The following is a 27,119-nucleotide window of genomic DNA, read 5'->3' as shown; positions in this document are numbered from 1 at the left end:
TGCACTCGGCTTCAATTAGGTATTTAGAAACGCACACTTGGCAATGAAAGCTTAAAGCGATCATCTTTAGCATTTTCAGCTCTACAGGTTTTTTTTGTTTTGTTTTTTTTGTTACTGAAGCTTTTAGATTGCTTTTAATGGAAAAGCACGTGTAAAAACGGGTGCTACTGCTCGGTTGTACCTTTCTGTTCTTTGATTCTTCCATCAACTTTCCGTTTCTTTGTGTGACTAAGTCTTTCCAACCTTAAAAATCTCTCAATCCCACTGATTTGGTCACTGAGTTGGGTCTGTTGAATTTCCAGGTCATCAGACTCGGTCCACGCCACCTCCGGACTCGGTACAGAGAAAGTTCCTACGTGTCTGTAGGAAGCATCTGACACGGTGGTAGGAGTGGTGTTTAAATTGGGCTCTGCTTGTGAAGGCAAACAGCCATGTGGAGGAATTGGAAACCTGGCAGCCTGAGTCGTCTCCTACAATACAGTGATGATTATTATATCGTATACGCATGTGATTATGATGAAGCATACATACAAGACCTAGAAAACCACATAAAAGATGAGAAGATGGAATAAGATTTTCTGGTGTTTTCAGGAAAAGATGCTGTACATTGAAACAAACATCTTTTCTGTCTGTCCCCTCTATCTTTCTCCCTTTGACCTTTAATGTTATTTAACATTAATCATAATAAAGCACTACTGTCAGAAAATATTTTTGGAGACATTGGGTGTGAGTGAATTACCAGAGGCCTGTATGTGTCAATGCTGCATCTTACAGCAATTTTCTTTCAATGGGGAACACCTGTTTCTAATAGAATGACACTGTCGGATGTTATGTGAAACTGAGCGAAAGAGTGTAAGGTATTGATTAATGAATGTCACTTAGTAACTATTTCCACAGGTAATTCATCCTCATCTACTTATAGTGCTTGGTGTATAAAACATCCTGAAGAGACATGTTTATGAATGTTTCATTTAGACAAATTCCCTTATACTGGAAAAAAAAAAATGTGGACCCGGATCCTGTATCTTGATTTTTGTCGTATTTTTAAATTCCAAATGTTTTTAACTTGCCGTATACTGAACATTTTGCAAGCAGTTGTAAAATACTCATTAATTGTCTTAAAAAAAAAAAAAAATGGAGACAACATATTGGGAGTATTTTGTTCAAAAAAGAAAAAGTTTGATTTAAAAAATACATCAATATATAGTTTGTGATTTTAACTGATGAAACCACTTGTAAACCTTTTTCCCCTTAATATTGTAAACACACTGAAATGTTAGTTTATATGTCCTGGAAATAAGTACTGGAATCAGTGTTTTTCAGATCAAATGCAAAAAAATTAATTATCAAAGAAAACCATAGACATGTGCTTTGTTTTTAAAATCTCAAAATATATTTTAAGATTAAGATGCATACATCTTTAACCTTCTGTAGCTAAGATATGTCTGTTGATGTCAAAGAATATTGTTTTCTTAAGCTGAATATGATGTGTAAGGATGTGTCACAGTGTTGGCCTCAGATTTAAGTTTTTGGCAAACACTGTTTGTAGGAAGAGTTTAATCAACATGCTAACAGGTTCTCTCCAGCAATTAATGTTTTCAATGGGATACACAGTGAGCTGTCTCTCCCCTCCTCCAACCAGCAAAGTGCTGGATAACATCTCTCTGATTTATATGCTGTGACTATTTCCCGCTGTTCTCTATCAACCTTAATTGTGAAAAATGCTGCCATCTTGCCCTGCTGGTATTTTTTGGGAAATTGAAGGGGTCTTAAACCATCCAGATGCATTCGTTGCTACACATATCTATAAAATTAGCTCACTCGGGTTGTTTTGTACAATATTTTTTAGTCAACTTACATGCTCTGGAGTTGAGGATATTTCACAAAACGTCTGTGCTGTTGCATTCCTTTCCTCTCCAGGATCTCTCTTGTGGCAAAGATGAAAACTGGAAGTATTCAACATGTCAGCAGCCCTTTTAATTGGGGGGGAATCTGAATGACAAAGAGGAAATGGTAGCAACTGCACTTAGTGCTAGCCAAAGTGTAATTCCATAGATGCTTTTTTCAGTTATCTTTGATCTTAAGATCTATTACTATTTATTTAAACAAAAAAGGCACAAAAGAGGATTTTCTGTTTACCTTAGCCATATATAAAATCTGATCCAGTATCTCATTGTACTGTACATTAAGCAATAAAATATAAAGATGTATACTTTGATCTCATGGCTTAGAGAAGCACCCAACCATTCAGATTCCTTTTAAGGGGTGACGGGTGCTTTGCTGTGCAAGGGAACATCTTTTGGAATCTAGTTTAAAAAAAATCTTTAATTACTAACTCCGGAAGCTTTGACAATTTTTTTTTGTAAACTTCAAATTAGAATTTATGCTTAAAAATATTTTATTTTTTATTAGGAATACTTTTTTGAGTACCTCATGATGAATTAAGTTGTTAATAAAATAAATGCACTGCAGTTGCAGAATTGCAGGAATACTACTGAATATTTTTTATGACTCTGTGTGCAAAGACCAACCACACCATTGTACAATATAAAAAAGATACGCGTATATAATTTAACTATATAATTTAATATAATTTAATTTTATAAATATACCATTAGATTGAAATTTTATTGGATTTTCTTACTTGCATGAGAAGTCTCCAGCTGCCATTTACTTTCATTTTCCTAAAGAAAACATCTTACCTTTCTTGGCCTGTTTATGATCTTTCCAATGTTTGGGATTTGTGGATGTTAAATGAAACTCCTCGAATCCAGGAGGCAACTCCGATTTTCTTTTTAAAAAGGACGGTATCGGAGGTTTTGAGGTCCTGCTGCTATCAATTTTATCTTGTATTAATTTTGAAGAAGCAACAAATTCTTGGAACTGCAAAGGCACTGGGAGGGGTTTATTTCTCAAAGACCCCAACTCAAATGCTGACCTAAATCGTTTGTTTCCAGATACAAGCATATTGTCAAATGAATGCAAAACAATTTCTACTCCTGTGTACTTCATGGTATCTTGATGTTCACTGTCATTTTTCTTTTCACGTGTTGGTGATACAATTTCATTCTTGCTGGTTTCAAACTGAAGTGCTTCACTGCAGCAGGTAGCTTGGCAGCTTTCCTCATTTGTTGCATTTTCGGCATTATGTAAAAAACTGTGATCACTGGAGTTACCACTTCTATTTATTTCTTTAAGGCATGGTGTGCTGCTCAATGTTACAAATGTGTTGACAGACAAATCCCTACCAGAAAATACATCCTTTGCATTGATCTCTGACTGACATATTTGTGGTTCAGAAACCTTGCCTGTTTTGACCTCAATATTGTTGGTTGTATGGATGTCCTGTGATATGTGCCTAATATCAGCTGGCAATTGCTTAATTTCCTGCACACTATCTCTTATTATCTGCTCCTTTAAAAGGGATTTTTGGGGCTCAGCTGTACTGCTTGTGTCAGTGTGCAACATTTTGTTTTGACACAAAGTAAGGAACGGTGATGAAGTTAAATGGGAGTTGTCTTCTTTTTCCATCTGGTCCTCGATTTGTAATTTGTCACATTTTGCTACAGCTGAAACCACAGCTGTGTCATCTTGTAGTTTACAACTGCTGACTTCATTCTCTTCTGGAGTTAAACAACGAGTTTCTCTTTGATGTGTAGTATCTTTTTGTGAAGTGGTGCTAAGATCAGAAAGAACGTCGGGGGTTTCAAGATAGGCTGGATGAGTTTCATTGAAATCACTTTTATCTGCAGTAACCTCAGGACTACACTCAGTGCACTCAGCGAATTTCTGGTTATCCTCTTTAGCAATGTTTTGGAGTATAGTTTCAGGGATGCATGCAGTCTGCTCTTGCTTTCTATACCTTATTTTCTCAGCTACTTGGTCAACTTCAACAGAATAGACAAGCTGGCCTCTGGGACTGGATAGCTCACCAATATAGTCACCTCTGTTGCACACTGTGGTGGTGGTTGTGGAGTTCTTATCAAGCATACCATAAACTAGATGACTTTCACCCATGCCAGATTTATGTTTGCTGGAGTCTGTCTGCTGACCTGTATCTGCACTATAGACACCTAATGCATCAGCACTGTCTGAAATCATAGTTTCTCTAACTGGGACTTTTGCCAAGGTATCAGGACTTCCTTGTGGCTTGAGATTTGCACTAGCAAAGTCTGCTGTAGAGCAAATACTTCCAGTCCCCTCTGTGTCTTTGCTTCCAGAAGCATAAACATCGGCAGTCTGCACGTTGATAACCACACGGTAGTCTGCTTTTGGAAGTTCATCATTCACTGTCCCCACAGGCTCCTTGAAACTGGCATCTGCGCATTTATCTGTGTATATAAATGGTACATTAAACTGAATAGCTGATAATTATGTTTATATATATATATACATATACATATATATAGAAAGAAAGTGAGATTTGGGAATTACAGACAAATGAACACTAGTATGTTGTTGGATAACCCAAATCTGGCAGAATATATTTTCAGCAACAGTCTATTTAATCTTAACACTGAATATACATGTCTCTGATATCTAATACCAATAACAAAGACAAAGTGAGAATGAAAAAATAAACTTAGTATCAACATCAGCAGTATTCACGCAACATACCTTGTGAACATTCATTGCCTTCAATCGTATCAGCACTGTTATCTGTCAAAGTATGTGTTGTGCTGCTTTGCAATTGAACAGATTCTCTTTGAGAGTTTTTCTCTTCTCGAATAGTATGCATTTCCTTAATTTCACAATCAGATACACTGGATATTTCATTCCTTTCAAAGATAATCTTTCCATCAGCATTGCATATTTTTTCTTTTAAAGTATCCTATTCGGAGAGAAACAGTGAGAGGGAATGTGGTGAAAAAGTAGTCAATGGTTTGCTTTTTTCAAAGCACATTTTTCAACATAATATGCCTTTCACAATATGAATGAAGTAACAATTATGTATTTTTTTTTTACATATTATGTGTGTTTATCTAATTCAGCAATGTCTGCACCATTGACTCCTACTGAAAATATTTAAGCCAGGAAGTTGGAAGTTCATATGAAGTCATTGCTTGTCAATGCCTTTAACGGAGAAAACATGGAGATTCCGGATGCACTCGGATTATTTTGTTTGGATGCCAATTCGACACCATTAAAACCACAAAATGAATTAATCCAGTAAAGTGGAAGTCATTACATTTTTTTAAATAACATTTTTGTTTTAGGAGTAAATACCAGAACCAAATGGGGGGAAAAACCCAATCTACCTCTATTCTTTGAATGTGTTCTGCTTGGTGGACTTTGCAGGATGCTAGCTGGTTGTTCTGCTCATGGAGATAATCATAAACTTCCTTAAGAGATTGAAGCTCTTTCTGTGCTGTCTGTATCTCATCTTTAATACGCTCCTCCTGTTTTACAAACACAATAGAATCCACAAAATTAGAGAGAATTTAGTGTTCAAAAGCTTGGTATTAAAATCCATGTAATATCTAAAACAATAGGTAGAATACAACATATTATAGCACCATGTGAAATATTAAAAGCATAATAAACACATTTGACAATTCAAATATCTACCTATACCTTAGAGTAGACCTAGGATATGATTTAGAACAACTTATTGCAAAACTCTACCTCTTTTCCCCAAATTGTTTTAAATTTTTCATATTCCTCCATCAGACTAGCACATTTGTCTTCCTTTTCTTGGGTCTTCTCTCTGAGCAGTTCATTGTCTGTTTTAAGGGCCTGCAATAAAATTAATCACCCAAGAAATTTTTAATACAACAATAATGAATTTTTATGCGTTTATTTAGCTTGGACGTAGGATTTTAAACATGCAGAGAGCGCCATACAAATCAGTTAGGATGTGTCATCTTGACAATAATTTTAATAAATTAGTAAAAATGTGCATTTAATCCAGCTAACTGAAAACACGTAGGAGGTTATAAAGAAGAAAAGGCTATAAAGGGGAAATAAAAACACTTACTATTATTCAGTTGCAGTTCATGCCTCCTAATGTGCAATATAAAATGATATATAATGGGATGCCATTTTATGTGCAGCTGTCTTACATCATTTATTTCATTCCTCATATAAATTTATCCAGTAAGCATTTGCATAGGTCAGATTCCCTCCCCCCCAATACTCAAGTGTCAGATATGTTTAAATATAAGAGCACAAACCAAAATCATTTAATTATGATATACTACAAACATCTCTCTAAATATCTTTCTAAATCTCTAATATTTAGAATATTAGAGAAAATACTTATAATACAGGCTTTTTATCTACTGATTTCAGTCATGTTTAAACAGATTACTTGTTTTCCTTTAATCATAAAGTTAGTATGTGTCACTGTCTTCATTCGACAGTTTCACTTTTCTTAATGGAATGCTACTCGGGTACTAAATTCTCCGGTGCAAGACTAAATTACTCGTATTTGTTGAAAGTTGTACTTTTTAAGTTCTCTGGGTTGTCTCAATGTCAGATTTACTGTCATGATGATCAATTCAGGTAATCTCAAAGTCAGTTCACATCATTACAACATATTTCATGCAAACAAAAAAGTATTTTTAATCTTATTTAGTTAGTGTAAGTATTAAAGATAATTGCACACTTTAATTTTTAAGGTTTCACTTAGTATGATATAAGAGCATACAACAGTGAAAACATTTTTGAACAGGGCGGAAGAAGTGAATGATTCAGTGGAGACCCTCATTAAGATAACCTGAAAGGGATAGTGGCACATACCAGCACAGTAAGGTACAGTAATGTTTTATATGAAAAGGAAATAAAGCAATATAATGCACATAAAATTCAACAAACTTGCTAACAGAATATTGCTTCTTACAAGAAAATAAATTAAAGTCATACAATCAAAACATCAATCACATATACTTTTAAGAAACTATAGCATATATCATCCGCAAAGATTCATGACATCCCAATTACAGCACATATTTTAGTTTTTAGTTTTTAGTTTAGCTTAATCGAGTATCCTGTGAATAGCAGTGTAACAGTACCCTACAAATTACAAACAGACTTCTAAAATATGTGAAAATGCTTCAAATCCTGTATGAAAGACCACAAATACACATGTAATTATAAAAAAACATTATAAGTATTAAAATGTTAAAATAGCATTAAGACATATGTGGGGGGGAATGCTATTAATAACATATTATAAGTAGAAATGCATAGAATCTTGCTTTTTTTCTTCACATAAACAAATAAGATAAGAGAGCAGATTTAAAAGAAAAAAGGGGAAAAAAACAGGACCTGAAAAACATCAAAATCCCTTAACACAATCTTTGTTTAAAAAAAATATAGAAAATGTTTACATGAGTTTGTGTAATAGTTTCTGCCAATAAAGACCTCATTTCTTTATTATCTGAGACAGACACAGACAAATGAACATTTAAAGACCCTGACCTGATATTCCTCTCTCTGAGCATTCAACTCAAGTTCCACTCGGCCAATTGCCTCGGTCTGCCGTTGAAGCAGCTGCTGGGCATGCTTTAGGGAGTTCATAACCTCCTGAACACAAACAGCAAACACTGAACGTGTGTTAATGACATCTGATGCTGCAGAACTATAATAAACTATTTATTCATTTTTATTACTGTGAATTTTCTCACTGAGATCCCTGAGTAAATGTTTTCTTTAATGCTTTCAAAACAGTAGGAAAGCACAGGGCATACTTAATCATACGTTTGAAAATAAAGAATTACTTTATTCGATTTATCTTACAAAGAAAAAAAAGTTACATTTGCACCTGTTTTTCTGCTCTTGTGGTTGCATTCTCCTTCGTCAGTCTTTTGTTAATTTCAGTTTCCTTCATAAGAATAAACACACATTTGAGTATTAAGTACTAAAAGCAGTTCAAGAATAATAATTTCATGTTCGTGGTTTCCTCTTTTGTTCCTTTATTACATCATAAAAACTAGAAAAAGCCATCAAAAGAACAATATAAATGTTTTAAAAACTTAAACATGACAGAAGACATTGAAAATAGTAAGCCCACCATTATAAAATAATAATGATAATAATAATAAAGAAGTTAATAGAAACATTCTACCATGTGGAGTCTGTGCTGAAGTTGTTGTATGTGTTGGTCTTGTAATGTCTGATGGATGCTTTCTTCTCCAGTTTTGCAAACAGACGACACTTTGAATTTAATCAGCTCATTACTCATTTTCTCCAAATCCTTTATGAGAACATAACACAAATTAGACTTTTGGACAGTATAAAATCTAGCATTTTCTTAAACAATAAAGACAATACATGAGAAAAAAGGAAGAACAATCTACCAGCAATCAAACCCAACTTGAAATTTTTATTGACAGTAGATAAAATGGATTGCAGCGAGTAGCTTTATACTTCGAAACAGACACATTTGGAAAGAGGAATACAGAAAATATCTTTGCTGAATATCTTTTTGTCTGTTTTATTTATAAATTATTCATTTATATTTTGAATCAAAGCAGTTAGGTGTAAGGTGTAAATATATCTCCCTTTCATCTCTTTTTAATGACAATTAAATCTGAATCTGAAGAAACCCTGCCCTCTTTTCCCGCGCCACTCCCTTTCTAATAGTGTGCTGTCTGTTTCATATCCCTCTCTCCTGCAGAACCCTGACATTTACTCAGACAAACAGCAGAGGTTATGAATGCCGTTCACAGATAGTATCAAGAATTCTTTATGATGCCATCATAGTGAAACGAGCATTTGCAACACTAATAGCATTATCTGGCAGCGCAGATTGGTCTGTTTAACTTTTCTCTGAAAAACTGGAATCCAGCCTTATCACAAAGCAATTCCTCAAATGTTCTTGGCAAAGTCATAAACCAGTGTAAAATAAGAATGATAAATATAATGCAAGTCTGATGGATACATTATTGCACCTTTTCATTAATATCTCACCTGAACTTGTAAGGCATTTTACCTCTCCGACAAATGCCTTTAGTCTCCTTAATAAACATGAGTTTGATATACACTAGAAAGTTATTTTTCAAGATAAATATCTCAGGAATAATAAGATGGAGATATGATTCCAAAAAGATTCCCATTCAGTGGCTTCATCTGCCTGGAGGTAAGGTAATGTGTAAGAACTTGTACATGGGACAATATACTCTCATCCGTTTGTGGAAGGGCAGGTTGTAGGATTGGATGAGAAGGCACCCCCTGTAGTACTTCTAGCAGTATGGCTTAGTGCCAACAATGAAGTGTTTCTAGAGGGTCTGTTTTAGCTTAGGCATTATTGGTCCAAAGGTCAAGTATAAAAGGCTATACTGACGTGGAATACAATTTTGTACTGGATGAAAAAGGTTTCTGTGATGCAGGTTCTTACACGATCAGAATAAAAACCCACCGTGTGTGAGAAAGATGTAAATAAGGTCAACAATATCATACATTTCCAACGAAGATCTTTACCTGCTTTAGACTGAGTATTGTGGCCTCCTGAGTTCTGTTCACAACCGTACATTTCTTATTAAGCCTCACTGCTTCTTCCACTGTAAGACAAATGTTTTTGTTTTTCGATAAAGTTGTGAAAAGTATCACATTTTCTGTACAAACACCATGATTCATCAAATAGGCAGGTCCTTCTGGCTTAGAACAACATAGTGTCTGAATAAAGCAGCATTATCTCAACTGTTGAGAAATGTTAAAAAGGCAGGGGAAAATACAGACTTCAAAAGACTGAAATCCAAGGTCAAGTCAAATGTACATTTCTGTAGTAGTTTGTAAAACATACATTTGTACAGCCACTATCACATTTAACAAACCTATTTAAACAATTTTAAATAATTAAATGTGCTTAATATTGCTGACCCAATCCTGCTTATTCTGATTAATCAGAAAACATACTTTGTTATTATTACTTCAAAAATAATGTGAATACTAAGATAGTTAAATGTGTCACAATTAATTTATATTTGTTATCCTAGTACTATGTATTAAGTGACTGCACATTATAAATACAACAAACCATTTGTTTTGTCTGAAATGTATGGATAATCCTCTTGCTATTTTAATGAACCTTTATCAGTTACTTTTAATGGTTGCAAATAATGAATTCTCCATTACAACAAAATATGTAACTTTAAAGATTAAAAGTTTTGGCACAATGTAAGGTAAGGCTTTCTTACATTCCTTAAAACAATATGTATAAGTTAAACAATCTCCAGACCAGCTATGCTGGATAAAAAACATCTTATCTTCTTGGCTATTTTAAATTAGCACCAGTAGCCTAGACATCATAAAATGTATCAGTGGTTTATAAAAAAATAAAAAATAAAACAGGTTTTTGTTTTTTGTAAATAGTAAAACTCCCATTATAAATATGTTTTGAATAAATTGTTTAGTACATGATACTTTGAAAATGTATACATTTTGATGTGTACTATTCATATAACTTTATTGCAGTCTGAAAAGTACAATAGTACATCTCAATTAAAACATTTTTTTTTAATGATTGTGGCCTACCATTTAGTTCTAGCTTCTCGTGCGCCTGTTTAACTGCAACACACTGACGAGAGATGGCTACAAAATGCTTCTCAACCTCACTCAGCTGGTTCAGGTGGTTGTCCTTGGCTTGTGTCTGCAACTGTAGCTTCTGTTCCTGTAAAAGGCAACTCCATTAACATATAATAATTTGCCAGTTAAAGTAATTGTTCAATACTGGGATCCAAGAGGAAATTTAAGATTTTTCCTTCATCAGAGAGGGTTAGTGTACCTTTGCTGTAATTTAGGGTCAGGTAAAGTTTGTTTATGCTGCAGTGATTCTGTAAACATTGTCATCTGAGATGACAAAATTTAAGGTTGCGCTTTAAGGACTTTGATTTTTGTTTCTGTCATCCCTAGATGTTCGGCTGTTTCAAGCTGTTTGTTTTTGACCATACGAAGGTTAAACAGTGTGACAAGATGTTATAAAATATTTTAATAGTGATATTTTTTCTGCAGCATTTGAGGGCCAAGTGTCACATACTCCCTGTCCGTTACTACTGATGAGCCATTCGCTTTCTTGTACTTCTCGTTTAACTCCTCTTACTCCCACATTTCTCTGTCAACAAAATATATAATTGGAGTCCTTACCAGTTCACTTAGTTTCTTCTGCAAACTGTACTTGAACAACTGTAGAAAAAAACTATTATTATTACAAAATACTGTTGGCCACCAGAAGCAGTTCATAATTTCCTAAAACTGTTCTCAAATTAGGCTACATACTTCTCTGATGTGATTCACACTACTTTTAATGTATGAGTCAATTAATATATCAATGACATTACTACCCAGCTGACCAAATAACACTGTGGCAACATTACAAACAATGTGAACATAGTAATATGACGCCATGGCAAAACCAATTAGTAGACTACAGGGAATATAGTCAAAACATTACAAAATAACTAAAAATTACTACATTCCATAGATGAAACATTCACAAATAACAAAATGCAGGGAAGGAAAAGTATATTTAAGTTAAATGAATAAAAAAAGAACAGAGAACATTAGAAAATTCAGGGAACTATTACAACTATACTGTTATCTGGATAATACGTTTCTACAACACTGTTCTCGATTCAGATAGTAAAAAATGTATATGAATATCACTAAGTAACTGACCAACAATTTGTTCTAGCACACAAGAAACACAGTGAAACAAATATTGTGTCAAGTTGCTTTTTGTTTTAAGCCTAGTTTGTTAAACAATCAGTGCATGCATGACAAAACGTCGTTGTATTTACTGTCATATAGGATATACACTGTTCATATGTCATTACTTACAATGAAGACTATATACTGATAAAGTAAATCAGTGTATTACATTCAGTGTCTCAAAATAATAGAAGCATGAACTCCGTGACTGAAACGCAAAACGCAGTTCTTCAGCTTGGTATTACTGACCTCGTAAGTGCTAGCATGTATCAGGCTGTGTCATCTCTTTGGCTTAATAAACAAATTCCACTGTGTTACTTAGAAGAGGCCAGAGGAAACTTTACTACTCCATCCTACCAGTGTGTCATGTGCATGAAGTATGGAATATGTAAGTGATATATGAATAATTACCTGTAATATTTTTAGCTCCTCCTTTAGGCTATTCATCTCTTTATCCTTCAATTCTGCAGTTAGCAGGTATTTTCCCTTACAATTGAAAGACAAGTTTACATAGCAAAAATCTACAAGAAGTCTATTAAATGTGATTTCCCTATTTATTGGAAAGGTGAAAATACAGTGATTGATCTGAAACATGCCAAGAAAGGTGTGCAGATTCGATGTGAAATAGCAAATTAAGAAAAGGATAAGATAAGAAAAATAACACTCTAAAGACTAATCTGTAGTAACAATATATTTTTGTATTATGAGAGTCTGTAGAGCAGTTTGATAAAAAATAAATCATTGCCATTGTATTATAGTAAAAATCACTGTACCTTCTCTCCTTCAATTCCTCTGATTCTTGCCTGAAACTATTCATTTTCAGTGTTTAGAATACTTTCACAAAAAACAGATACTTATCTGATAACTTCTAAAGGTAAAATATCAATTCAAAGTTACACTAATAAGCAGTGCTGAACAATAAAATCAAGTTTCATAGTGAAGAACATTTTATTTTGTGAAAAGAAATATAAATCACAGATTTTTTATTTTATTTTATTTGTTGTACAAAGAAAGTTACCTTCTACTTCAAAGGCAATGAAGGAAAGATATCTACATCACCTGTTTTTTGAGAGCACTCAGAGCATCAGTGTGCTGATTTTTTAAAGTATCTAACTGATTTTGAAGGGATTCCTGAAGTTAAAAAAAACATGCATGAATCACTTGAATGTTTAATTACTTTTCTAACCACACAAATACGCATAGAAACATATGTTTACCAATCAGTCATAAATCTATGAATAAATTACTACAAATACCTTAGCATTCTTATGTGTTTTCCAAACATTTTCAAATGTTTCCAACATAGCACAATACAGGCATTTTGGAAATTCAATATGAAAAATGTATGATAGTTAAAGGTGTTGGGAGAATTAATTTGTTCCACACAATAAAAAAATATAAAAAAATAAAAACACTAGACTGCATCAAAAACGATGTGTCCAGCACTGATTTAGGCACCATAAAACGACACTTGAGACTGCTACTGCTACTGCTACTTGAGACTTTACAAAATGATCATAAGAACGAGTGGCCCAGAGGAAGTCTAGGCACTGATATTTTTCTGTTGTCATAAATGGTTCAAGATGCTAACAATGAAAACTGATTTGGTAGTCAACCTTCATCTAACACAAACCCAACAGTTATGGCAAAAGCATTGTGAATGTATGCATCACAAATACAAGTAAATGCCATTTTAATGTATTTCTAATAAACACTTTAATACTACCAGACTGCACTAGAGTTTTTATGGTCCAACAGATAGAGAAATCATTTCTGCAACTAATTAAATAAAAAATAATCTATAGAGAAAATAAGCTTAACGAATTTGATAACCTGGATAGTGTGTAAGCAAGATGTGAGTTAAATTCTCCATAATATTTCTATAATAATAAACTGCCAAGTCTTGTTATTCTGTCAATGGGGTTATAATGATCATGTTCAAACAATAATGATACAGTATATAACATTCATGTATTTCCGTATGAATGCATGTACCTTCTGCCATTCTAATTCTTGTTTTTCCAGTACGAGCTTATTAACTTGTTCTTCAAATCGCATTTCAGTGTCCTGAATGAAAAAAAAAAAGACACATTTAGTAACAAAAAAAGTAAATTATATAATATCTTCTTAGTACACAGTGCCATCATTTAGGATCCCTTCTCCACATGACCACGGTGATCAAGCTATGTAATTCCTTACATGTTTATTTTTTTCTTATATTAAAAGTGTATCATTCTCTTAGCATTCATAATTATTACCAAAGGCAGACTGTCTAATGAAAAATTTACAGAAAAATGAAAAGTGCTGTAACTGCTAATTTAAAGTCACGAGGCAGGTACAACACATTATTTTCAAGTGAGGTCTCTGAGTGAGCAAATCTTTATTCTATCAGTAGAATATTCTATCAAATATTTTTAAGGATAAACACAAAACAAGTAGAGAAAACTATCATTTATATTTTAACAGACCTTTGTTAAATCAGCAACTGTAAGAAACACTAGTGTATTAGGTCTTTGATATTAGCACAGAAGCATCCTTATCCTCCTTCACTCCTCAAAGGTAGGTAAAAGTCAATTGCTTTATACATCTTGTGACTTTTTATACGTATGTAGGAGTAGACCTATGCAGTTTATTTATAAGTTCCCATTAAAGTGTGCTACCAGCATGGCAAATTCCAAAGAACTGCACACTAGATAAAGCAGTTAACAGTTTGAAATAAAATAATGAATAGATTTTTTTTGCCCTGTAAAGAGGTAATTAAACTTGGTTACCCCAGTAAATCTTAAGACAAAGGCTGTACCACTGTGCCATAAGTGGGGAAACAAGTGAAACTCCAACTCACACAGCCATCTTCTGGCACCCTTTAAAATTCTGAAATCATACAAATTTTGTATTTTTCCTCAATCCTGAAGTAACTGTATAGTGCTAAAAAAATTTAAAAAAATAAAAAACATAATATGGTTCTTAATTGCTTTAATTATCTATAAATACATTGGATCATTTAAGGATCTTCAGTTACACAGAAGCATATGACTGAAATAATACTAAAATAATAATAATAACAATAACAGAGAAGGGTGCCAGTTGGAAACTGATGTTAGACCAGACATCCTGTTTCATCCCCACACCAGTAGAACAAAGAAATCCCAAAATGTTATTTTTATGGCATGCCTGGGGAACATGCTGATTTAATGTATTTTTACAAAAACATGATCATAACAATAAAAGTGGAGGGATTCAATAGTTTATTTATTTGTTATAACCTTTAAAACGTGTCCGACCAGTTTTAAAGTGCTTGCTCCAGGGGGCTGTTTTACAGGCAAGTATGAGAATTGGTCAGGTCCCTGCTTCATGACCCTAAACTGATGTGAAGTCTGACTACAGCTGGCTTATGTCCAGATGACCAAAAAGTGCTGCTAGGTCCTTTTACCCTCTTCTAAAAACTCATAATACACCTCCTACGAAATTACATTCTTCTGTTTCTCATGACTCTGCCGAATAGAGACCTTTAGTTTCTATGAACCCAGTGAAACCCAAAACAAATGGGAAAAAGAAACAGTGGGAAAAGAATTACAAAAGAAGGAAAGAAATGATCTCAATGTCACTGATTATGCATGTCCATTGCGGTTTTGTTAGAGTATAAAGGCATGAAAGTATTGCATGATTTGGATTGCAATGTCTGTTGTGTAGCATGAATTCACATATTTTGCAGATTAGCAATACAGCCTTAAAAGTCTCAATTCCCTGGAATGTTTTCTGAAGATTAGATTATGATTTTGTGTAGTACTAATCTATGCAAATGTCTTTCTTTAATTGAATTTGCATTTACCTTTACATACAAAATATTAACATAACATGTAGAGTTCATTATCAGGAACAATTAAGAAGTTAATTTGACATTTTATGATATAAGCTTTATCCAAAGAAAACCAGCAAGAAATGTAATATTATTCTTACCCTCTGTATACGTAATTCCTCAACTGCCTCCAAAAGGTGCGTTTTAAATTCTAAAACCTGTACAGGAATAATTGCATCAGCTGACTCATGAAGACTGAAGGAAGATGAAGTCTCCACTTTTAAAAGGTCTTCTCCACTCTTGTAGTGAAATTTCTTCTAAAATAAAAACATTAGTAAATGTACAAATGGATAACACTACTGTAGCCTCATTGTAATTTGAAGAAAACACAACAGTAATATGTTACTAAATAAGCATAATCTTCGTCTAAAAACAGCACATTAAATAATATATATATTTAGCATTTTATGTTTTGATTATTTCATTTGAAACTATAATGCAGTCTGACATTATTAGTTGGAACACAATTTTCTCTTAGCACTTTAACAAAATAAAACTGGGTTTACCTGGGATTCAGAGAAGTCATTTCCAGAAGCCATATTATTTAAATCCATTTGTGAATTAAGTTTGAGTAGTTCACAGATTTTTCATCCAAAATAAAAATGTGTTTCTTTTTCAAATCATGAATATTGACATCTGGCAGCCTCGCTTTGAATGAAAGCTGAATAAAGATTGAAAAATTAAGTACACATTATTCCTGTGGTACTATTACTTATGTTAAATATGTTGTTTTAAATGTTCATGACAGGTTTGTAGATAATCTTTTTTAAATAAACAAATAATGGAATAAACCAAATGAAACATCGTTCATGAATGTATATGAATGATTGTACAACATTTCAAATATAGTCACAGCAAATATAAAACTTGATTAGAGAAGACAATGTAAACTTGCACTCCATAATTCAGTGAACTTAAGAGTTAAAATATGAATGATGATATTTGAATAATTATTCAACAAAAACCTAAAAAATAAAAAAACATTGTATAATCCCTTATTAACAAGATTTAGTCCAGATTTTTTTAGGATTTGTGTTTACTTTGAAAGTTTTAATTCCTCAAGGTGGAAAGGAGACTGGTCTGTGAGTCTAATAGGGGTCAGAGTAATAACAGTGAATGGACAAATTGCACTGTCATTCTGCTTAAATTATATAAGTTATTTAATTTGACCTGTAGATAGTCCCTTGTCTCCTCATTGTGCCTGACTTTTAAGTGGGAGGTCTTCACTCAAGATGATCCTTTAATAGAAGGGAACCTTTCTCCATTTAACCCATGCTGTTATCAATCATGTACAGGAATAAATGATCCTGTTAGAATTTGCTACTATCACAAATGACATTGTGACCTGAGGCCAATGGCTTTATTTGCTTCTCCAGTGATTCACTTCAGCAGATATTAAACAATTTTATAATCCATGAAAGGCAAAATTAAAAGGACACCATCCATAAAACTGAATAATTCCTATCAGCAACATGATGTCTGTATTACCTTTATGAATTATACAGCAATATAGTTCAGGAATGTAATGAAGGCAAGATGGCCATAACAAGTGCCCCTGGGCAAACAATAATATGCTTTTAATCATTTTTTTTAATCCATTTATCAGGACTGTTGATTGTAATGCCTATAAAATAGCAATTTAAGTCCAGTAGAAGAGTTTTGTAATACTGTGTGTATTAACAATGCAATATAGTTCCTCAGAAACAAGAAATCATCTTCAATGATATTAAATCTTAAACAGCAGTTCAGAGGTTTCGTTTAAAAGGAAAACAGTGTTTCCCACTGTAAAGTAAATACCTAAATTAATCTCATTTGTTTTTTTTTAAATATTGTAAGGGTCACAACATACAGTAGCAAATAGCAATTTCATCATACAATGTTAATTATACATATACATTAAATAAGCCCTATATTTTTACACTTATTTTCCCCCCACTATTAAAGTTGGATTGTAAACCTAATCGTTATGTTACCACTTTAAAATAGAGTGGTCAGAGCTCATCTTTGATCCATGATAACTTATGACCTAACACAATGATGAGATTTATGAATATAACTTAAAAGAAAGGTCATGTTGGACATGTTTATTGTAAGCAATAAAAGTGTACACCAAGTGGGAGATAAGTGTTAAAACACGTATCAGCCCTGAGCATTAATACCTGTCCCTGCCTCCTACTTTTTCAAATATAGATCAATATATAGAATAGTCTATCATCAATGATCTTATTAATATTCTTATTATTAACATTTGTATACTTTGTAACAAAAATCAAGGTACAAAAACAAGATTACAGTTTAAACACAGCCCAAGGTGGAACCATATCTCTTCCTTGGGAAAGTAGTAGCCTATTCTGCAATCCAGAGACCGGAGCATCGTATTTGGTTTTAATATGTGTGTATTTTTGTGCCACCTAGTGGGGAAGCTAAAATAACCTTTTGATGCTCAGTTACTACACATTCCCACGCATTTCATTTTCATAAACACGGACCTGCGAATGGACTCCAGGTTAAGTTAGTTGAGAAAGAACAATTCCAACACAAAAATCCACATATTGAGACACTTGTAATACTTAATCGCCATTAATAACACTAAGATTTTCAAGCTGCCATTCTCCCTCTTTTATGTTTACTGTACGATCGTATTATAGAAGATACTTTGCACATGAGACGAGTATTTGCAAGAAATATTAATGGATATGTATTTTTATAGTAGCATGCAGGTTAATATCAGTGATACGTTGTAATCAAAGTAGCAGAGGTATAATTTAGGTTAGGAAGTAGCTCATATGCATCAGTATCAGTATGTAAAGGTAAAGGTAAGTAGATTAGAAGCTGTAGTATAATAGCAGAGATGTTAATGTTCGTGATAGTATGTAAGTTACTAGTATAAGTATATTTAAGTATTATTATTATTATTATTATTATTGTTATTGTTATTATTACTGACCATGGAAAAATCTATTTTTACATAACAACCCATTTTTAATATGCAAATACGAGCTCAATTAAGAAGAGAAAGTTGCAGTAGATAAGCTAAAAATGTAATTAGTGAAAAATAAATGTCATAAGTTACCAGGTCTCCCCTGTGAGATTGCAGTGTGGTGTACTGTGGTAAAACATGCAGTAACTAAGTCACCGTGTGGGGTAGCGTGCTAAACACGTGGTTAACGTTAATAATAATGAGGGCTGCCTTTTATTTCTGCTGTCCCTCTCGGCCTTAAAGATGACAAAAAAAGCCCCTTACTATAGTAAACAAGTTGAGTGTATTATTTTATTATCTAAACAATTGTAGACTAGAGAAGTAAGTGGCTTCACATACCGTACTGATGATATTATGGTTACCGCGGTATTTGTTTTCTTAAGGCGACCCTACCGTGGGGATTGTATACCGTCATTGTTGACAGTTAGATTTTTGGTGTTTTCTATCGATTATAAATAATTATTGATCATATCCGTGCAAAAAACACACGTTATTGGTATCATGAAGTTCGGGACTCATACGCAGACTAATAATTAGGCCCAGATGCTTCTAATCAAAAACACAGACATGTTGGCCATGACTTACCTGACAAAGTGTGTATATAGACTGGATAATTCCCACATTGAAAATAAAAATGTGGTAAAATAAGTCAATAAAGCGGGATATACTGGCAGGAGCTGCGATTTATCCGCTCGCCCGTCGAAAGCCGCCCGGCTGTGAGACACGGGGCCTCTCGCGAGAGTAGATAAGCAAGATCAACCAATCATCATGCGCATTGTACATCACGTGTGAGAACCCAGCCAATCACAGGCAGCTCTGAAAAACACTAATTTGTAGCGGGAAATAGGGGAAAGGATCGCGGCGGCGTGGTGTGAGGGAAATGATTTGAAAAAGGGCGGATTTAGAGTGAAATGGGGGGAAACTCCCATTGCAATTTTGAGAGAAGTGTCTGGCAACCCTGAGCACAGAGCTAACAAACATGTTCTGGTATCGTGTGGCAATGTCACCCCGTTCATGTAATTATCAGGGTTTAACAGATCTTCAATTCCCATCGACATTTCAGGAAATTAAAGTGTGTGTAAAGTGATGTAAATGTCGCAAGATGTACATTGTTTTTTTAAAGGTTTTGTAACGTTTAACCAGCATGAAAACACCAGGGTTGATTGATATCTAGTTGTTTCGTTTGTTTGTGTTTTAAGTCGTTTATGCTGTCTGTGTCGATGCTGTATTTGTGGCGGCGGTCGCTGTAGTGTGCATTACCTGTGCGCAGATCTGCACAAATGCATTTACGCCTCTGCAACACAACACAGACATGTTATATTAAACTGATATCTGCATCAACAGTTCAAATACCAGCATATCAGTTTACTGCTGCCATCTAGTTTTAAAAATAGGAATAGCCTACAATAGGAAATATGATAAGCTCTTTTCATGATTATTAGACTTTAACTGAATTAACCACACAAAAAATCAAACATAATAAACACGTTGTATTTTTTGGATTGCTTGAGAATATATTCGTACAAAATAAATATAATGCATGGCGATATGTGTGGATGGTTTCCCTTCAATATGAATGGTTAAGTGTCTTGGTTACGGAAGACAATTTTAAGATTATCAATAAAAATATAATATAATACAGCAAATGAAGGAACGAAGAACACTTTGGTTGAAATAAAACCAATTAAAATATACTACAATACTATATCACGAAAATGTGAGAATTGTGACGTTATTGTTGTTGTTGTTGTCCATTGTATTATGTAATTCCAGTTTCGGTCGTTCTATTAGGCTGATCCTTGAATGATTCTGCACCATCGATCGGTTTATCCAGGTGAGCAGCTCTGCTAGTCAGGCCTGGCCAGGTGCTGCTCAGCGTGATGACAGACAGGAGGTGAGGTCATAGCAGCTGAAGAAAATGGACAGTGGAACTAATTGTTTCCTACTGTTTTAACTATAATACGGGGGGAAGTGTTGTCGCATTTCACTTTAAATAATTACGTATATAGCTATGATTTATTATTGTCATTTTAAATCCAATATTTGAAACAAAAATATATGAGTTAGTTACACAGCTTATCTCAGTGACTGGTGGTTTCGTTTTGAGCGTTTACAGATCCAGGTTGTGTAGTTTCGGGTGAGACTATATATTGCTGTTCAGTAGTTTTGCTTTAATTAACACATATAATGTATAAAACTAATTCAACCATTCGTACATATAAATAATACACTTTTAAACGACATGTAGCTGTTCGTGTGTTTGCAGAAAATGTATTTTGTCCCTTTTGGAAAGGCAAGGTAGGCTAATGACTTTATCATTGATACATTATTTCATGTAGGCAACTTTTAGAATGTAGACTTTAAAGTTGATTAATTATCCAGTCATTGACACTGTGAGTATTTTAATATAAATGTTGAATGTCTCCGGTTTATTCGAAATGTTTTTCGAAATGGTTTCTCTATGGTGTATACATTGATGTTTTCATGATCTTGTACAGGTGTCCGGCAATGACTTTGCGTTTGGTGGTAGTTTGCCAGCTAATCTCTTCTGGGTTTACTAGATGTACAAGAAGTTTATCTCAGGTCGAAAATGAAGAACAGATATCAGATCATGGTAAGTGCAAAGTTATGAGGGAGCTCAATGTGTTATTGTTTTATGAAGATGTCTAGTAGGCAGTAAAAACCCGGCCCTTGCATGCCGCCAATACATATATAGGAGTAGTTATATAGAAGTGGTTTGTAATAAAAAAATATTACGAATACAACTCACTCAAAGCGGATAGTTTTTTTTTTTTTTTTTTTACTGAAATTACGCAATCAACACGTACTACGGAGTTAATCGACCATTTCTATTAATATGATCCGGTATTTCACAATTTATACATTTCACACAGCTCCTATTTCAAGTATAGACGATATACTATAGCTTTACGTTTTGTTTGACATAGATGGGATACTTGGCTAACAAGGGGAATCATGGCAGTCTTTTATTATCAATAATTTCACCCTTTGGGACTTTGAACATATTATTGCCCCTGTTGTGTCGTGTCCGTAGCAGTGCTTGAATTTTGTCCTAGCCGGCCTACGTATAAAACATGAATAAATAATTAATCAATTCATTTAGAGGGAAATAAAAATCTTTAAGGAGCCTTTTTTGCACTGTGCATGGTGCAGTAGTTGTTGACGTGTGTGTATACATAGTCTATATAATCGCAGCTTGAAATCATGTTTGGACTAATGTCTCAAAAGTATACTATATATTTAAGTTTTTTTTATAATATGCAAATAATACAATGCGGATACTCCTGTAACGTATCATATATATATATATATATATATATATATATATATATATATATGTGTGTGTGTGTGTGTGTGTGTTTCCATGAGAAGAATGTGATGTAGCCTGTATATTTAATAGCAATAACTACTGTTGTATATGAGCGCATATTAATGTTCTGTTCCCACATGTTCATTGTCCTGGTTCACTTGACTCTCTCGACGCTGTAAAGGTGTTCATCTCGTTTGTCTATTATTAGTGTTTGTGAACGAAAATGAAGCGGCCACGTTTCTTGGACGCCACCTGTTGGCCAACCGTTTCGATTTCGAGTTGTTCACTCCGGGCAATTTGGAGAGGGAGTGCAATGAAGAGCTGTGCAACTTTGAGGAGGCCCGGGAAGTGTTTGAAGATACGGCCAAAACAGTTGAGTTTTTCAGTTATAACATGCCCGGCCAACCAAGAATGAAACCTGTCTTGTCATTCATTAGAAAACCATCATGTTCTGCTTGTTTATGCCTGGATATCAATGTGTTTTCTTTATCAAATGATAGAGGCAAAGTAGCATTGCAGTTTGTTAAGGAGAAGGTCGAAATCAGAAGTATCGATTTCAAAATTTCTGTTACAAATTAATAAAGATCATCTTTAGCTTGCCTGGAAGCAAGATCATTTGCTTGAAATTGTATGACCTTTTTATTCTTCTGTGACCTATATTTGATTGTGCTGTCCATCAACCAGGAGGGTTTATATAAATGTGGTCATGAAAAAATCTGAAAAAACGTTTGTTTTATTTTTTACAGAACACGTTTTGGAAAGAATACATAAAAAAACATGGTAAGGAACATTAATGAAATAATAACATACATTCAGCACTTAATCTAATTTCACTGACCTGTTACAGTTTTTCAGTTTTTATTTTTAAATTCATGAGCACATAGATCCCAGTACGCCTAGAGAGAGGTCTGAGCTCCGCCAGGCGAATGCTGAAACTGAGTCTGTACCAAAAGGAAAATGTCGTGTTAGTGGATCATTATATTTACATTGGACTTCAACAATTCTGTCATTCTTCCTTTATTTGTTTTGAAATGAATGAAGTCTGTGCTAACTTTTTTTTATTGGAGGAACAACTTAACTGTAAATAAAAAACTATATTTATGTGCAGAAAGCCAGTCATCTCGGGGGGTAGATGTGACCGCTCTTCTTATTGGTCTGATCGCTGCTGGAATCGCCGTTGTCGTCATTGGGCTTCTGTTTTGGTATTTTTGTAACAGAAAGTGCAAACCTGGCCGATCACCTGGGTAAGGACATCAGCATTTATAATCTGTATAACACAATCTTCCTAGTGGCTCAAAGACCTGGATTATATCCAAACTGATCCATCACCAGACCCAAATTATAATCCTTATTTTTAATAGGGGGGAGGGCTTTCTATGAGATCCAGGCAAGAAAGCCAACCAACAAAAATGCAGGGTTTTGTGAAGAGTAATTGAAGAATGGATTGATGTTTAAATGAGTAAATGTGATCTTGTATTTGATTTGCTGTGTGCTCCAGTTAAAATGTTGCCATTTTGAGAAGGTTCTGTCATCTAACGCCTTCTGTTGCGCTGCAGTTCTGTAAGAGACCGTCCAAGACGAAGCAATGCATCCCTCATCATCAGAAGGCTAGAAGAAGTGTCTCTTCAGCCAGTCGCCCTGCCTCCTGAGGAAATGTGTCCGGGCCTCCCTTCGTATGAACAAGCCATCGCCAAATCGGGACCTCACGACGCGCCCCCCCCACCTTACCCTGGGTATTGACACGGCACACATTTTAGATTTCTGTTCTGAAAACCCTCTTCCCATGAGGCTTTCTGTCTGATCTCTGTGAACCAGAAGATTCGAGTTCATATCCGGGTCCGCTCAGTAGAAGGCTCTGAGTGCTGCATTGATCAGCATTGCCTTCCTAGTGAGAGTATCTTCATTTGAACCCTGGCTGTGGAGATGTAAGTGTAGCGGTACCAAACAAAATAATATTAATGTTGACATCAGTGAAAATAATCAACACATCCAGTTCACATATTTACAAACTTTATTTCCTGCCCTTCACAGACATTTTATCTTCTTGTTTCTCTGTAGTTACTATGCATTTGAGCTAATGAATGTCATGCAGTTAGTGAACATACTGACGCTTTTGTCTTCTGTCTCTAGATCCCGACCCGGGAGTATCCGGCGATAGCAGGAAGGGGGGCTTCTGAGGATTTTAAAAGACATCCGTCTTCGTTAGCTTAATTCACAGATTTTGTATTCTTCCTATAAATGTAGTAGCTTGAATTTTTGATTTTTTTAAAGTTTATTTTTCTTGTGTTTTTTCTCTTTAATAAAGCTCAGATGCAACTGCCGTGTTTTATTTGTAAACTATATTAAAATAGAATTGTTTAATCTTTTTTGCAGGATTTTAAAAGTGGGTTTGGGGACAATCTGTTGCTGTAGCTGTTTTTATCTGTGTGCAAAACACTACAAAAATGTCAAGTATTAATTAATCCTTGCCAATAATAGATGTTGGGCACAGAGTAATGATTTTTTCATTTGCAGTGTTTATATACGTATATTTATTCACTGGTATTTTCCCCATGAACGTTGTACATTATATTTAGAGGCTACATATGATTGTAAAAAGATGCCATAGGAGTAGGTGTGGGGGAAAAGCCGCTAACGTGTTGCCTCAAGCTACTGCTGTGATTTCATTCTGTGCTGTTTTATCTCCAATGTGCGGACTGCTGGTACGATCTGTGATTTGTGTAAAATTGAAGGGCATGGTGTTTAGTAGACTTTAGCACTTAATTACTTATTAAAACAGATGTAATTTTCTTAAAATATATTTATGCATTTATTAATATATTTGATTAATAAACTAATATATATTCAACTTGAATACCTCAGTATGGCTGACCCTTTAATTTAAAAAATATAAAGAGATCATCTAGATAATGGATGCGTTCTGGAATTGAGCGACTCATTAACTGATGAGAGGGGAAAAAATAAAATATGATTGTTGTGTTCATGGTGAAATGAGATGGACTGTTTAAAAATAATAATGATAGAGGCTGTGTGTTTCATACTTCCATGTCATGATTACCAGAGCATTCTAATGAGTTGTTTATTATTAGAGATTGTAGTTTGCATGTATTACTCTGCACATGAACTAAAAGCAATTTGGGTTACCTTTCCTTCATCCCTAAGAAATTTTTAATGAGTACAGGAGAGGTCATTAAATAATAAATAAAGTGATGATTAACTTGGTCTTATTAAATACTGTATTGTCTGGAATATTTTCTGCTCAAATATTTCTTAGATAGGGAGTATTTTTATATGGCTTTTGGTAATGGTCACGGTGTTAGCGTGCATGTACTTCAGAGTGCCAGATTGTTTTTCGAAAATATTTAGTTTTAGTTTTGTCAAAACGAAATCAAGGAAGCACGGATGTTTTCTGGCTATGCCTGTTTTTCTACAAAATACTTTTTTTAGTCAGACCTTTACATCCAGTTTTGAGTGCTAACCTCTTGTGTACCATTAATATTAATTTTGTTGAAGGCCCAACTAATTGAATATATGGGAAAGTGGCATCTAAACATAGGTATGATACAAAATAAATGTAATGAAAATGTTGAAATCAGACCAAGAGCAGTGTCAAAAACTGTAATTTAAACAAATAGATCTATTATTATTATTAATTTAACCATTTTATACAATGGAGTCTTTCTGTGTCATCTTACAGTTTATTGTATTAATCTAAGACAAATGGGGGGGTTGTACCAGATAGAGCAGTATGCTGTATGTTTTCTTTAGTCATTTATGCATTCTGTAACAGTTAATTGGAAGATAATAAATAAGTTGTATCAATACCCTTCCTAACTGCTTGAGATGTATTTATGTAAAGAGCTTTAATTAAATAGTGAATATTTACTGAACTCGAGTCTGTGCATTCATCTGTGAACACAAGTAAGTTTGCAGCTTACAGCTTATTAACTAGGCCATGTTTACAACACCTGACTGCAACAGAATGGTGTTTTCCATGAGGTTTATACATCATTGTGCTGCCTTTACATGTTTTCTGAAGTGTGCAGTAATAGTACAGTATGCCACCATGGGCTGCTTTCAAATTTGCATTGAAAAAGCACAGTTGTGACTGAATCACACAATAAGATGTCAGCAGATGTCTCCTGCAGATCTTGATGCTCATCTCCCCAGTATTTGGAACAACTAAAGGAATTAATTAATGTTTATCACTTTTAGGAATAAAGAAAATAATTGGCTCCCACAGGATAATAGAAGAAAAATAACATTTTATTTAGTTGTAGGATTCTTCTAAGTTTATTGAACAGTGTGTGATCAATACGTATTGGGCAAAAACCATGGCAGAACTTGTATCCTTTAAAATAGCCTCACTGATTTGTTACTACAAAACTTGTACTTTGTTTTTGTGTTTAGTAAGTAGTGCCATGATTCTATTTGCATTCTGATGTTAACTACTGGAGTTAAAAATCAAGACTTATTCAGCATTGCTTCTACATTTTTATGACTACAAAACAAAAATAAAAAATATATTTTTTAAGCCATTAAGTGTATATAAACTTCTTTGTATTGTGCTTAATAATGTGCAAAGTATGAGCACTGAACAGCTTTGAAGACAATGCAAATACACAAAGCTATAGCACCAGTCTGGTAGTCAAAAAAGGATTAAACACAAATGTGACTGGAAAATCTTCAATCAAAGAGTCAAGACTTTATTTTCACCAGTGTAGTTATTTATATATTTTTACTATAGTCCAGTTGTTGCTTGATCCAAACGTTACATTATTGTTGCTGGTAATTTAATAATTGTGTCATATAATTAACATGAGTTCCAATACAAGATTCTGGAAATATATTGCTGAGCTATTTGAAAACGTTTAATTTAATCTGGTGGAAAAAATTACATTTCTTTAAAATACTCAAACCTTAAGTAGTCACTTAGTATTCTGCAGCTGCGGCCACAAGAGAGTACTGCTTACAATACACTCTCTTCATAAAAACATGTTAAGCACAAGGTGTAGTGGAAAGACTTGTGCACTATTTCCTGTTGCGCTCCCTATTGCAGTGTAGCAGCAGTTTTCACCTTTGGCTGTAATCAAATATTGCTGATGAAGACATTGCCTGCTTCACTGAGATTCAAAAACCGGTTACAAAAATGCAAAACAGAAACAAAAATGCCAATCAAGCTCTGTGCATTTCTGACCAATCACAAGAATCTGTTACCTTTAAAGATTCCTATAGCGTAGCGTAAAAATTAGGTCATGTTTCTGAAGGAGATGCCATAAGGTGTACTTTTCTGATACACACTA

The 27,119-nt window shown here is 34.1% G+C and overlaps 2 protein-coding genes across 4 annotated transcripts; one reads left to right on the top strand and one right to left on the bottom strand.

Moving 5' to 3' along the window:
• Positions 1-164: 164 nt before the first annotated feature.
• ccdc73 (coiled-coil domain containing 73) lies at positions 165-19,605 on the bottom strand. Its single transcript, XM_066702945.1, has 17 exons — positions 19,071-19,605; positions 16,012-16,166; positions 15,607-15,762; positions 13,645-13,716; positions 12,061-12,780; positions 11,086-11,124; positions 10,477-10,612; positions 9,424-9,503; positions 8,069-8,197; positions 7,766-7,825; positions 7,423-7,527; positions 5,626-5,736; positions 5,259-5,399; positions 4,618-4,831; positions 2,703-4,331; positions 1,859-1,992; positions 165-470 (listed from the first exon to the last, which is right to left on the bottom strand). Exons 5-17 carry the CDS (start codon positions 12,241-12,243, stop codon positions 165-167), a joined length of 3,267 nt encoding a protein of 1,088 aa, XP_066559042.1. The 5' UTR covers positions 12,244-12,780; positions 13,645-13,716; positions 15,607-15,762; positions 16,012-16,166; positions 19,071-19,605.
• Positions 19,606-20,284: 679 nt separating this feature from the next.
• On the top strand, positions 20,285-25,706 carry prrg4 (proline rich Gla (G-carboxyglutamic acid) 4 (transmembrane)). Of its 3 annotated transcripts, none has more exons than XM_066700495.1 (7): positions 20,285-20,379; positions 20,984-21,099; positions 22,025-22,188; positions 22,563-22,596; positions 22,925-23,060; positions 23,373-23,549; positions 23,947-25,706. In XM_066700495.1, the coding sequence occupies exons 1-7, from the start codon at positions 20,366-20,368 to the stop codon at positions 23,972-23,974; spliced, it is 669 nt and encodes a 222-aa protein (XP_066556592.1). In that variant the 5' UTR covers positions 20,285-20,365; the 3' UTR covers positions 23,975-25,706. The 3 variants fall into 3 exon arrangements, with proteins under 3 accessions (XP_066556592.1, XP_066556593.1, XP_066556591.1); XM_066700496.1 differs by lacking the exon at positions 20,285-20,379 and adding an exon at positions 20,386-20,622; XM_066700494.1 differs by lacking the exon at positions 20,285-20,379 and adding an exon at positions 20,386-20,783.
• Positions 25,707-27,119: the final 1,413 nt, after the last annotated feature.

The sequence above is a fragment of the Amia ocellicauda genome, chromosome 4 (genome assembly GCF_036373705.1).
Source record: "Amia ocellicauda isolate fAmiCal2 chromosome 4, fAmiCal2.hap1, whole genome shotgun sequence".
Lineage (NCBI taxonomy): Eukaryota > Metazoa > Chordata > Actinopteri > Amiiformes > Amiidae > Amia > Amia ocellicauda.
This window is presented reverse-complemented; position numbering and strand designations above follow the sequence as displayed.

What these genes read in the sequence shown, in the direction of transcription:
- ccdc73 (XM_066702945.1), bottom strand. Translation starts at nt 12,243, where the DNA reads ATGTTTCAGATCAATCACTGTATTTTCACCTTTCCAATAAATAGGGAA. An exon ending in CAATACTCAGTCTAAAGCAG is followed by an intron (nt 8,198 to 9,423) that starts GTAAAGATCTTC and finishes GTTCTCATAAAG; the next exon opens with GATTTGGAGAAAATGAGTAA. An exon ending in CCACAAGAGCAGAAAAACAG is followed by an intron (nt 7,528 to 7,765) that starts GTGCAAATGTAA and finishes GTTTGTGTTCAG; the next exon opens with GAGGTTATGAACTCCCTAAA.
- prrg4 (XM_066700494.1), top strand. Translation starts at nt 20,755, where the DNA reads ATGTATTTTGTCCCTTTTGGAAAGGCAAG. An exon ending in GTCCCTTTTGGAAAGGCAAG is followed by an intron (nt 20,784 to 20,983) that starts GTAGGCTAATGA and finishes GATCTTGTACAG; the next exon opens with GTGTCCGGCAATGACTTTGC. An exon ending in AGAACAGATATCAGATCATG is followed by an intron (nt 21,100 to 22,024) that starts GTAAGTGCAAAG and finishes GTCTATTATTAG; the next exon opens with TGTTTGTGAACGAAAATGAA.